The sequence below is a fragment of the Arvicanthis niloticus genome, chromosome 7 (assembly GCF_011762505.2).
Source record: "Arvicanthis niloticus isolate mArvNil1 chromosome 7, mArvNil1.pat.X, whole genome shotgun sequence".
Classification (NCBI taxonomy): domain Eukaryota; kingdom Metazoa; phylum Chordata; class Mammalia; order Rodentia; family Muridae; genus Arvicanthis; species Arvicanthis niloticus.
In genome coordinates this window covers 43,352,878-43,366,408 of record NC_047664.1, presented here as the reverse complement: position 1 = coordinate 43,366,408, position 13,531 = coordinate 43,352,878, and the positions used below count along the sequence as shown (strand labels likewise).

Here is a 13,531-nt window from a genome sequence, read left to right as displayed (position 1 = left end):
ATACAAAATGCTAATGGTCCGTTGTGTCATAAAAGTCTTAGACACGATAAATGTTTTGATTAAGGCCAAGTTTTATCTAACTTTCTTCTAAGTCCATTTGTGTAATTAAAGAACATGACACAGCTGCTCTGTTTCCGGGAGCGTTTGCCTGTGAGCACTTTGAGGTAACTAGTATTATTCCAGCTGTGCCTGTACTCAGCACACATTTGGATGGAAGCTTAGGTGGACACTAAATATTATTTTATTTAATCCTGAAACCCAAAGGAATTAGATTTGCTGATCCACATATTAACATTTAAGTCACCAAGTTCGTTCAGAAAGTAACAGGTTGAACTTCAGCTTGAGTGGCTTCACAAGTTCCATCCGTGGCCACTCGGCTTAGTGAATTCTATTAAGGGATCAAGTCTTGGCTCCTAGGAGTCTTGTTTTCTCATCCTTTAAAAATCACAGATAAGGATAGAAGAAGCCCAGAGAGGCCAAGTAATTTCTGTCAAGTTGCTCAGCTCCTTAATGGTAACGGCAAAACCCAATCACAAGCTTTGGGAAACCCCAACAGCCTGGTGTCTGAAGAAGAGAATCCAAACACATATGCAAATAAGGTCATTCATTCGATGTGTCACTGGTGGAGAGATATATAATGTGTACTTTTAAAGTAACAATAAGAGATAAAAATGCTCTTTTATCCCAATTTTATAGAGCCAAATGCGCTTGTTTGTTTGTTTTGATGTATTAGGGGTCTTGCTATGCAGTCCAGCTACCCCTGAGCTCATTCTGCAACCCAGGCTGGCCTCCAAGTTAAGATCCTCCTGCCTCCACCTCCCAAGTGCTGGGTTTACAGGCATGAGCTACCACACTCAGCTCTGATTGGCTTTGCCAAGCTCTTGCATTGGCAGCTAAGTCACAGCTTCCAGGGATTATTGATGTGGAACATTTCTTAGCTAAGCTGAACTGAAAAGTAGCTTTCAAATTCAGTCCTAGACGTATATTTCCTTACGCACACTCTTCAGAGCGTGACGCCTATGAGCAATACAGCTCTAACAATTCTCAACTCCAAGTGGAGAATTTCTTAAAACTAAAGCTTTCTTAAGTCCAGACAAGTGACCAAACAATAAGTCCACTGATTCTATAACATTTCCCATGGTGAACATACTCCCAGCATGCTAGGCTTCAAGTACCAGAGTGCTCACAAGCATAGAGTTGGAAGAGATAACCATTTCATAGCATGGACAATAACCTTGGTGGAACATATTAATAGCACAGTCACAAGAAGCAGTGTGTTGCTGTTCATAATCTTTGTTTTCAGTGTACAAGTCTATGATCTGTTTCCAACAAAGGCTATGTTTGACCCCAGCTTACAAAACCCTTGCCCATTAAACATCCATGTGCTACAAGCCACTCCCCACATTTGCCCTTCTCAAACAGACCTCGAAAACCTCCCCCTCTCCAGGAAGCTCAGCTTCAACCTCACATGACACTATGCCATTAGATTCCTCAGGCTTCGGCACTAAAATAGTCAAGTCCAGGTCCAGTTAGCTTCCGCAGATATACTCTGCATTTTTCCCCAATCACAATCACACCCCCAGAAACAAGACCCCTGGCTGGTGATGGGAGCACCAAACCCTGAAAATGGAAGGACCAGTTTCTGGGCAGAGAATGCCGATTACAGCACTGGCCACCAGAGGGCAGACATGCCAGCCACGTCCTCAAACTTGGAGGGGAAATTCCTCAAGGTAGGCCTTGTGGGTCCTCTGGTCTGAGTGACGAGAAGCTCTTCCCAACACTGGAGAACATCTGTGGACTTTGTCAGGAGAGTAATAAAGCATTTTCCCTCTAGCCTCCTATTGCACAGTAGAAACTAAGTGTGTAGCAAAAGCTACGCCTCAAAGTTTTTAAAGAAGAATAACTTTTTAATAATCAAACATTACAAAATAATATATTAGACGAACAAAAATGATCACATTGGAGCTGGACAAAACAAACCAACAGAAGGAAAAGAGCTTCAAGAGAAGACACGAAGAACAAAGACCCATTTGTTCACACACTCAGGAGTTCCATAAAAATACTAAACTGAAAGCTGTAATATAGACTCAGAGGACTTGGTGCAGGCCCATGTAGGCCCTGTGCTTGCTGCTTCAGACTCTGTGAGTTCATGTGAGCTTTGCTCAGACGATTTGAAGGACCTTATTTTCCTGGTATGGTCTATCCCCTCTGGCTCTTACATTTATAGATTGGTGTCTTATTTGGCCAACATCAAAGAAGCTTCCTCCTGCAGCAGATGGGAAGAAATTCAGAGACCCACAGCCAGATATTACACATAGAGAAACCTTGGAACACACAGCTCTAAACAAGTTGTCTCCATCAAATCCCTCCCTTGAGAGCTCGGAGAAGCCCGTGGAAGAGGAGGCAGAAAAGTGTAACAACAGATTTTTAAGAACAAGAAACATACCTTGACATGCTCTAACTCATTTACCCCACATACTAATTCCAAGGCAGTATAAGAAACCTCCCTGTGCTTGTGGGTGATGATGCTCACTGGTTCCTCAGGCCAGGAGTTTATTTTGTTACTACTAACTGAACCTATAGTGAATAGCAGAAGCAGGAGTCAGGGTCAGGCTAGTGGTGTGGTTAGGTGGGTAGATTGCTGGCTTAGCATGACCTAAGGTCCTGAGTTTGATCTGTGTATTGCTAAAAATTAATTTTAAAGGTCGGTCTGAAAAGAAAAAAAAACCCACTTTGCATCTTATCTTTTTTTTTTTTCCATTATTGCAAATACCTAATCTGTTAGTGCTTTATTAAGCAAGGCTCCCTAGTGGAAAATAAGAACCTTGCTAGATTTTAGCCGAATTGCCTTAAAAGCTGACAGCCATGTGATGAGTTACTCACCTGTGTGATTCATTTTGCTTACCCTTCAGGTCTCCCAGACCATTTGCCTAGTGGAATGTTTATGGATAAACCAGTAGTGTGGGGCAGCCCATGGCATGAGTGTTTGCCAGCATGCATATTTGCTGTAACTGATTGGGTACAGGGATACCCACGCCTTTGGCTTTTCTACACCACACAGGCAAAGAAATTTCATTGTCTTGAACTGCACAGGAAATCCATGTTTAACCTGTGGTTCATGGCTTGTGAGTACATACGTACATTTATGTTGCATGACACTACAACATAGCGAGCTACCCTGCACCACAAGCAACCCAAGGCCATGGGCTGGACACCTGTGTTTTGCTGCTATTGTTGATAGAATTATTACTAAAATTTTAAGAGAGGGGAGAGAATACTAGACAATTCTTGAGAAAGCCCAGCATTTTAATAGAGACAACAGACTATACACACAGGGCATCAGGAATGTCTGCCATGCTTACCACAAAAGCTTACTGGAATGAGGAACGATGCTTTAAGCAAGAGCAACATCTAAAGTGACATGACAAGGTGCGGGGCAGTGCCTGCTGTTGGCAAGAACTCAGTTGACACAGACATCTGGGAAAACAGTATAGTATTTCCTCTTAAAATTTGATCCTGTAAGTCAAGAATCCTACCTCTTGTATCCATTCAAGGCACTAAAGTTAGGATCTTGAAGAGCTGTTTCCATTCCGTGTCCCTGCAGCATTATCCACAAGGCAAACCATGGAAGCAATTTGTCTGTCCAGCCTAGGTAAAGAGACAGTATACGGATATACAATGAATATTTATTCAGTCCCACAAGGAGGGAAGCTTACCATTTGTGACCACATGAATGGGTCTGGAGACTACACTGGGTAAAACAAAGACACAGACAGATGCAATGCTACATGCAGTCAGATAGATAAACCTGAACTTGCATAGTTCGTGGTACCAGGAAGTGTTAAATGGTTTACAGAAGCAAGGATGAGAAATAGTGAAAGGGTGGAGTTTGGAGGTCTGTGAGAGTCACCTCAATCATGGTGACATCTGCTTCCTTCTTCTCTAGTTTGTGGGATGTTGAATTTCCCCACATCGTAAATGCTTTGTTTCCATAGTGGGTTGGAATCCAATAAGATCCCCACACTGAAGGGTTCATACTTGGCAACTGATCAGATCCCAATAAGTATCATTAAGAATGCCATCAATCTTACTAAATATAAGAATGGTTTCCATAGAAGCATATGTAAGAGTTGAAAGGAAAAGTACTGGCTCACGAACCCCAAGACCAAGTTCTCTGCACCAAGAACATTTATTTGGCCCAAAGGGACAGAGGCCAGGGAGTAAGAGACAAAGACAAGAAAAAGAGAATAATTAAGAAGAGGAAGTGAATGAGGGAGAAGGGGGAGGGGTATTTGTCACTGGGGAACAAAGACCGCCTCTGAATAGAAAGGAGGCAGATGTGGCCCATAGGAAAATAGTGGCTTATAAAGGTAAAATGACAAACCCTGTTAGGATGAGGTGTTTAATTTTAATTGGACATGTTAATTGGGTCAGCCAGAAGGGGCTTTTGATTGCTGGACTTCGATACTCTGTTGGCTAGACATTGGTAGTCAGCTTCAGGAAGAGGAAATGGACACATAAGGGAATGCACCCTGGTGGCTAGCTTTAGGAATGTATGCTAATGGGTTTTAGCAAGACAAAGGGAAAGGAGAGAAGGGCAAGACCTCCCAGAGACATACACTCCATGCTCAAGCTGTCCAGAGTCCCTTTGAGAGTATTTGATGACATTTTCTAGTTTTCCACTGGGCTTACTGGCTTCTCTGTCTTATGTTTTAGGATTCAAATACACAAATATGAACAAGGTAAGTGAAAAATATTAAAATGTACTTGTTAGTCTTCAAAGGCACAGACATATAGACACAAAGAGATGCTTAAATGTTGAGGCCCACACTGCCCGGCTTGGGGGCCACTGTGTCTCACCCGAGCTGTTGTTCTGGTCTGTGGGTCAGCATCTAGCAAGAGAGAGAGTGGGGATGAATGGGGAAGAGATGTGAAAAATGGAGACAAGACAGAGGTTTTGATCAAGTCTCAAGTCTCGTTCATTGAAGGGAAGTCCAGGGTATTTATAAGCTTTGTCACATGTCTTATAGGCATGGATACCACATGTGTCTTGAAGGTGTGGATATCACGTGTCTTGTAGGCGTGAATATCAAGTGTGCCTTACAGGCATGTATATTGTGGATAGCACATGCACTGTGTACCTTACAGGCATGGATACCACATGTGCCTTGTAGCTGGGGGCACTAAACAGCAAAACAAGATATCAGAGTGTGTTCAGCTGTAGTAGGCTGTTGCAAACAAGTCTCTTGTCAGGGTACATGACTCAAAATGGCTGTAAAAATGATAGTCGCTTTCTGTTAGGAGTTGGCTCCCAACACTTAAATATCACTTGAAAACTGTGTTCTGGGATTTCAATCATCATTTTTCATTTTCATTGGTAAATCAAAACATTCTGGGGTTGGGGATTTAGCTCAGTGGTAGAGTGCTTGCTTAGCAAGCATAAGGCCCTGGGTTTGGTCCTGGACTCCTAAACAAAAGAAAAAGGAGGAAGAAGAGGAGGAGGAGGAGGAGGAAAAGGAAGAAGAGGAGGAGGAAGAGGAGAGGGAGGAGAAAGAGGAGGGGGAGGAGAGAGGGAGGGAGGGAGGAGGAGGAAGAGGAGAAGGAGGAGGGGGAGGAGAGGGAGGAGAAAGAGGAGGGCGAGGAGAGAGGGAGGGTGGGAGGAGGAGGAGGAAGAGGAAGTGGAGGAGAAGGAGAAGAAGGAGGAGGAGGAAGAGGAGGAGGAGGAGGAGGAGAATTTCTTAACTACTGGTCCTACCTAAAAATAGTAAATTTAACTCCCGGTTCTGTTTCCTTTCACAGACTCCTTTGCCACCTCCTAGGTAAGACATTCAAATTCATATTTGTGGGACCAGAGCGATGGTTCGGAGATTATGAGCACTAGCTACTCTTTCAGAGGAGCCAGTTTTGATCCCCAGCACCCACACAGTGTAGCTCACAACCACCTGTAAGCTCAGTCCCAGGGGCTCTGATGCCTCCACAGACACGGCAGTCACGTGATACACAGACAACACATAGTCAAAGCACTCATACATATGAAGTAGATTTTTATACATTTAATCATTTTGTTTTGCTGTAAATTTAAATGATTTGTGTCAGTTCCTGCAAAAGAGAAGCACAAGCATTTGGCTTTGGAGAAGCTGGTCTGTAAACAAGATCTGGCAAGCCTCCATTCATTCACATCATCAGTCCTTCTGCAGTCAGCAAAACTCCCTCCATTCATCTTTCTTTCTTAATATTCATGTTTGGAGCAAATAACTTCCATTTTTTTACATTTGACCATTTATTGTGGGTAGTGTGCACCTGCCACAGTGCGCTTTGGAGGTCAGAGGATAACGTACAAGAGTTGATCCTCTATATCTACAAGACAAATCTGGGTCTTCAGCCTTGACAGCAAGTACCTTTCCCTGCTGAGTCATTTCGCCAGCCTAAGACCAAGCTGGTCAAACATGGATCAGGCAGATAATGTTAAACAATGTTGGTGAATGCCTAACAGTAACCTACAACCTTCTGATTACCATGAAGGCAGCAGTGTTTCTACACTGGTTGCTCTTTCTTCCCAGAATCTTCCTCCCTAGATACCAACATGGCATGTTCCCCTTTTTCTTCTTCTTCTTCTTCTTCTTCTTCTTCTTCTTCTTCTTCTTCTTCTTCTTCTTCTTCTTCTTCTTCTTCTTCTTCTCCTTCTCCTTCTCCTTCTCCTTCTCCTTCTCCTTCTCCTTCTCCTTCTCCTTCTCCTTCTCCTTCTCCTTCTCCTTCTCCTTCTCCTTCTCCTTCTCCTTCTTCCTCTTCCTCTTCCTCTTCCTCTTCTTTTTCTTTTTCTTCTTCATCTTTTCTTTAGCAAAAACCAGATGGAGACTATTGTAGGTACACCTAGCAGCCCAGACTCATGAGATCAGCACAGACAGAACATCACTTTGGTCCCTACTCTTCCCTTGCATTGGGAAAATCTTGAGCCAAGTACTATATGTTTTTTATTTCCTTTCAAAACACCAGCATCCACCAAACTGCATGAGGGACTTTGTGAATAAGTCCATGAATGGCTGGAGAACACTGATGACAGAGGCTTTTATTGACTTGCAAACATTTTCATGATTCCTAGGGGAGATTTTGAAATGCAGATCATCAGTGTGGGATAAGCAGGAAGACATAATTTTCTTCCCCAGAACTTCCTAAGATCTAAATGGGTAGCATGTTGAAAAGCACATGACATGCTACAGTGTCACACACTGAGCATCAGAGCACACTACTCCAGAAGAGTGAGGATGCTATGGTTTAAAGATGCCCAGAATGGTTCAGGCTGCAGAAAGCATTTTCCACACTTGAGCTTCAAACCCACAGCAAGGGAGGAGAAGGAGAAGGCCAGAGTGAACTCACTGAGAAAGGCATGGCTGCAGACCAACTTAATCCTTATCCATGTGACTCTTCCCACAGGCCTGCCAACACTCTCCCCAAGAAGTACCAACCCTTACCCCCAGCACCACCAGAGGAGAGCAGTGCATACTTCCCTCCAAAACCTACCTTTCCAGAAGTCCAGAGGGGGCCCAGGTGAGACACTTGTCACTGCTATGGTGATATGACCAGGAGTGGTAGCTAGCAAGGAGGAGATGATAGAAACCAAACAGATACCCTCTCTGAATTCCTCACCACTGTGTGTGGTGGGGGGCAGGGCAGGGAAGTATGCCTAGAGGGAAGATAGACTTGGGGTCCTTTACATCTCCATGCAATAAAATAAGCCACTGATAGAACTGCTCTCTTAAGACCTGAACTGGTCACCACAGGAAATATGAAATGCCAGGAAGAAATCAGGACTCAGTGAAAACCAAAAGTAGGTTTAGAAAACTTCTGAGTCAATCCAGGACATCCCTTCACCAGCTTCCAGGCACCCACATAGCATGGAATATAACCAAGCTTACACATCCTTCTGGAAAGAAAATCCATCACTGCCCAACAGATTTGCCAGCCAGCTTTTCGCCAGCAAGAGAAGTGGTCCAGCTGACACTAATCATAAATGTGTCAGCAATATTCATCCAAAAAAGTGAATGCCCAAAAGTCCCTTATTTTGGGAGAGAGGATGGAGTGTTCCTGTCCTTACTCTGGCCCAGGATGAGCGAGGATTTCTCATGGAGGGCTTGAGTCAGCGGGCTGCTGAAGCAGGGGCATGACTAGGTAGAATGGTGCCTTGGGAATACTAAAATTCAAGCCATTTTGAGCATCTGTGGAAAGCCTTCTCATGTCTGGTTCTAACAGGAATATTAAATGTCTATGACTGATTATTCCTTATCTGGGACTGTCCCCTTATCTTTTTTTCTTTATAGACCCATACAAACTTCTCAGAGAAGCATCCTCTCTCTTGTGGACAGTCCTCTCCACCTGTCCCCATGTCCCTTAGCCTAGCACAGGGGAAAACACAGATCTCAACTATAATTATGAAGCTGTGGTAGAGGTTATACTTCTCATGATCTTGCATTGTTTTGTATAAACTCAGGGAGGTGGAGTCTGGCTGGGGGAAGCAGAGTACTGGAGGGCAGCCATTGAAGGTTGAGGGTTTGGGGGCATCCGTTCTCAAGTATGGGTGACTTTATCCTTGCTTTGTATGAGGACAGGCAGTGATATCTGGAAAAACTTAAAGTTGGGTCCACTTGGAGTAGAGACATGGAGGCTGCATGACATCCCAAAGTGGGTAGCAGAGCCCACCACAAAGGGAATGAATGGGTAGTGCCTTAGGATGTCCAGAGACCTACTGTGTAGACATTTCCGGAGGCCAAGGATAGGTAAAAGAAGGATGCTGTCCTGCCTCCCACCCACCACACAGGCTAATGTGAGAACTGGCTCCCATGAAGCACTCAGCAGCACAGACTGAAACTGAAATCTATTCCATGCTATGGCTAGGAGCCCTTTCTCCCCTCTGCACCCCCTCTTTCTATAGTACCCCAAGATTGTAGCCAGCCTATCCACTCCAAAAGGAAAGATTGAGCCATTTCAGCGCCCACATTTCCTGGCACAGTGCCTGACCTGGAGAGGTAGATGCTTGACAAAGTAAGTAGATTTGAAGTTGTGGCAGCTTCCAAAGACAACCATTGTCTTAGTGACTTTTCTGTTGCTGTGATAAAACACCACGGCCAAAAGAGATGTTTTTATCAACTGTTTCTTTTATGTTTTGATATTATAAAAATATTATATTGCTAATCATTTACCCCTTCCCTTTCTTCCTTACAAAACCTTCTTATATACCCTCCTTGCTGTCTCTCAAATGCATGGCTTATTGTTTTAACTTTTGTTACATTAATTAATTATATATATATATATATATATATATATATATCATATGAATATACATTCTCATATATGTATATATAATTATTCATATATACATGAATAAGCATATTTATATATACATAAATATATATATACATATATATGCTGAGATATCTTTTTCTCAGTTTATATGATGTTAATTGTATGTATATTTTCTGGGCTGACCATTTGGTTTTAGATAACCAATTGGTATGATCTTTCCTGAGGAAAACTGTTTCTCCCACCCCCAGAACCTCTTGGTTTCCTGTAGTTCTTTGGGTAGAATTTAAGCCACATGCTCGTTCCCTCTTCCTCTTCATCAGGTCTATTGTTGTCCTTGTTCGGACCATGCTTAGGACGTCATGTGAGTGAGACTTTGTGTGTAACTTCTGCCATTACTAGGAGACACAGTGTCACAGCAAACTCCCTGATCCTCTTTTACAATCTTCCTATCCCCTCTTCTGCAATATTCCCTACGCCTTAAGTAGGGAATTGTTTTGTAGATGCATTCACTGGAACTGGGATCCACAACTCTGTTGTGCTTTTCTGTAATGTCTCTGTCTGTTGCAATGGGACATAACCTTGAGAAAAGGTGAGAACTGTAGGTATAAGGACAAATGTTTGCAATGCAGTCAGGGACTGTGCTAGTTTTGTGAAATGGCAGTTGCAGGTTTTCCTCCAAGACCCATTATTTCACTACTGAGTAGTTGGCTGAGTTTCTAGTGCCAGGTATGATTTCCCTCCTGTTTAGTGGGTCTAAAATCCAATTATAGAGCTGTCGGTTACCACCAAAGCATGTGTGCCATTACTGCACTCTTAGACTTATTGAGCCATGGTGGTCATTGATATGGTTCATAGGCATCATGGCTAGGTAGGACTGTTGGTTGCTTCCTTCTCTGGGATGCTTTCATGATGCCTTCTGATACCATGAAAGCTAGTCCTCAGGGAGGAAGCACTTATGTCAAAAGCCTCTGAGCTTTGCATATGCCGTGCATGGTATCTTCAGCAACAGGGACTTCCCTTCTACCTCTAGAGACAACCGAGGGCAATAGCAACAGCTTAAAATATTGTGGGAGCCTCTTGAACAACCCTGACCAACAACTCAAAAGAGTTTCTCATGTCTGATGTTTGGGTTTTGATTAGACAGCCTTTGGCTCATGGAGGGAGCATTGTCAGCCCAGATGGGAAATTTTCATTTAAACTATATATGAATATTTATATGCTAATTTATGTGCATTATATGTATTCTAGGTAGATAGTTAATAGTATGAATCCCTATGACTTTTTCAGATATCTTTTTTTTTTTTTTTTTTTTTTTTTTTTGGTTTTTTGAGACAGGGTTTCTCTGTGTAGCCTTGGCTGTCCTGGAACTCACTCTGTAGACCAGGCTGGCCTCGAACTCAGAAATCCGCCTGCCTCTGCCTCCCAAGTGCTGGGATTAAAGGCGTGCGCCACCACCGCCCGGCTTCAGATATCTTTACTCTTATTTTGCCTTTCTCTCTCCTTCTTGCTCTAAGTTTCCAATTCTGAGATGATGCCCCTGATTTCTGGAGTCCCTCTACAGCCAGATCCTATCAGTCCCATGCTGAGGGAGTATTTGTCACAGAGCTTTGATACATTTTTAACATATTGAATTATTTCATCAAGAGTTGTCTGGGGGCTAAAGAGAAGGATTAGCAGTTAAGAGCTCTTGCCTAAAAGCCTGTAATGTTCTTGTAGGGGATCCAAGTTCATTTCTCAGCACCACATGGTGGCTCAGAAGCATTTGCAACTCCAGTTCCAGAGGATTTGACATCTTCTGGCCTCTGGGAACTCGTACACTCGTGTGGCACATATAAACTCATACAGTCAAACTCATACTCATACATATAGCAAAACTTAATCATCTTTTTAAAAGCAATTTTCTGAATAGAAAATTCTATGTTCCCAGTTCTGATAATGTAATTTTTTTTTTTTTTTTTTTTTTTTTTTTGGTTCCATGTGGATGCCTTGTATTTTGGGTTCTCTGGGAACATCGTTTATATTTCATTATTTTTAGACATAATGAGAATTAGGCAAGATCTTTCCATCACAAACAGCTCCAAAGAGCAATTTCATATGATCTCACTAACTCCTCCCAGAAGAGCTAAAAAGAATGATTTCCCAATAGCTGAGAAGAACAGGTGCCCAGGCCAGCAGATGGCACAGAGTCTCAGTAAAATGTTACATCCATAAATCATTGGAATTCAGAAAGAAAATCAGGTGGGCACCTTGATGAATGCACACAGGCAAAGCCCAGGAGGAGACTGGGGACATAGCCATAAACAAGAGGGTTTTACTGTAGGAAAAGCGCAGTCCCCTCCAATTCACTTTCATCAGAGCCCTCATGAGAAGCATCATTACCATTGATGCAGGTCACACATAAACAGCCAACGTGAGGCACCTGAGGCACAACACGCTGTGTAAGCAGAGCCCAGGAGCTCTGAGCATGCGCAGTAACTATGCAGATTGCTGTGCCTTTTTTTTTTTTTTTTTTTTTTTTTTTTTTTTTTTTTTTCAGCAGCTTCTCTGTAAGGCAGAGGCTGAGGATGGGGTGCCTAAAAGCAGAAGCTGAGTTCTGGCTCCCAGGGCACCAATTGCAGACAATGTTGCTGTGGCCTCCACCACTGCCTTTGCTCTCCCTGGATAGTAGATGTGCTTCCTCGTGAGATCTTTTAGTCTCTACCAGCTCCACCATTATCTTTTTCACAGCTAAGTCTTGGCTTCACAAAACAATGCTGGGTGGCAGCATTTCAGTGAAGGACGATGTCCTTTAGATCTTCCATGGACAACCAAACACTAAAGGAGAATTTGGCACGGTGCGCAAGGTTGGCTGGACATTTTCAACAGTTAATGCTATAAAACTGACAATATGTGCACATGTTTCTCCTCAACTTATTTTTTTTTTCCACTTAAAATAATTTTTCTCAGAAGAGAGAATTACATCCCAACTATAAACAACTGCAACACAAGCTGTTTCAAATCAAACTTTGAATCCGGATAAAATTTTTTCTATTACAAAGGAAGATAGCACATATTGAATAGGCATTTGGGACTTTCTGATTAATATAGACAGACCCTCCCCTGGACATAACCTGAAAGAAAACTTCAAAGAATAATGGTATGGCTGGAGACCCTTTGCTATTTTCATTCAAATGTCCACACATCCAACAGCATCATCCTGAGTAGTAACATTTTCTGTGTCCTACTGCACCCAGCCCCTGGATGGATTGTTTGTGTGTGTGCTCCTAAGATTGAACCAAGGCCCTTGCACATGTCAAGTTAGCAACCATGAGTCTCAAGCCCCTTGTGCAGGCTTCGGTGTGTAGTCACTCAGATACACCATGAAAGACAGTATTTTTGCACCCCATACACTGAGGGCACAGAAATACAGAGCTCGTGGTACCCACGGTGTGTTGTTCAAGTTTCAGTGAACTAAATGGGTCGGAAGTTGGGGTCAAGCCAAAACATAATTTAAGTGAAGCATCTCATATTTAGGACATGAAACACCCTGGTGACTGGCTAGTGCTCTTCCTTCTCTGCCAGCCACACTGCAACCACATCTATTCAAGGAATCTAGCTCACCACAAAGTAGATTATGATGACTTAGAAAGTGAAGGAAATCTTTGTAAATATCAAAACAGTATTGCCCTTTAAAGGAAAGAAAGGGTGGGTTACAGAAATATACCAATTCACATTTATGGATGGAAACTAAAAATTTGAAAGCATAAATTGTTATTATCAACAACCTTATTATATGAATTTTATTGTATATACATATTGTTAATACACATTGTCATAATACATATTTTATTATAGTATTATAAGATACTGCTATTAGCAGAAACTTGGTAGAGAAACACAACATCTCTCTGAATCCTGTCAGATCCCACTGGGCATCCTATAGTGATCTCAGACTAGAGGTTTCATATGAAGCCAAGTGCAACCATCAGAGTGTACACAGACATGAAGCACCGTCTAAGTCGAAACAGAGTCGTGTTTTTTTTTTTTCTTTCTTTCTTTTTCAGTAGAACTTTCAACAACCCTCTTTCTTACTGTCTAAATTTTGGGTTCATGGAGGAAATTTACTTTATCATGGATGGCAGAGGCCACAGATGACACAACAAGGATTCTCATCCAATCCATTTTAAACTACGCCAGTAACTAAAAATGTTCAAGAAAGCCCAATTTGTAGAAGATGGCAGTACTTTTAAAGTTA

The 13,531-nt window shown here is 42.5% G+C and overlaps 1 protein-coding gene across 8 annotated transcripts in view; it reads left to right on the top strand.

Annotated features, from left to right (window-relative positions):
* Positions 1 to 13,531, top strand: part of Clnk (cytokine dependent hematopoietic cell linker) — a 222,710-nt gene that overhangs the window by 165,486 nt on the left and 43,693 nt on the right. For all 8 annotated transcript variants that reach the window (XM_076938427.1, XM_076938423.1, XM_076938426.1 and 5 more), the window contains 3 exons: positions 4,717 to 4,742; positions 5,800 to 5,819; positions 7,432 to 7,545. In XM_076938427.1, coding sequence (XP_076794542.1) covers positions 4,717 to 4,742; positions 5,800 to 5,819; positions 7,432 to 7,545 — 160 coding nt within the window. The remainder of the gene's footprint in view (positions 1 to 4,716; positions 4,743 to 5,799; positions 5,820 to 7,431; positions 7,546 to 13,531) is intronic.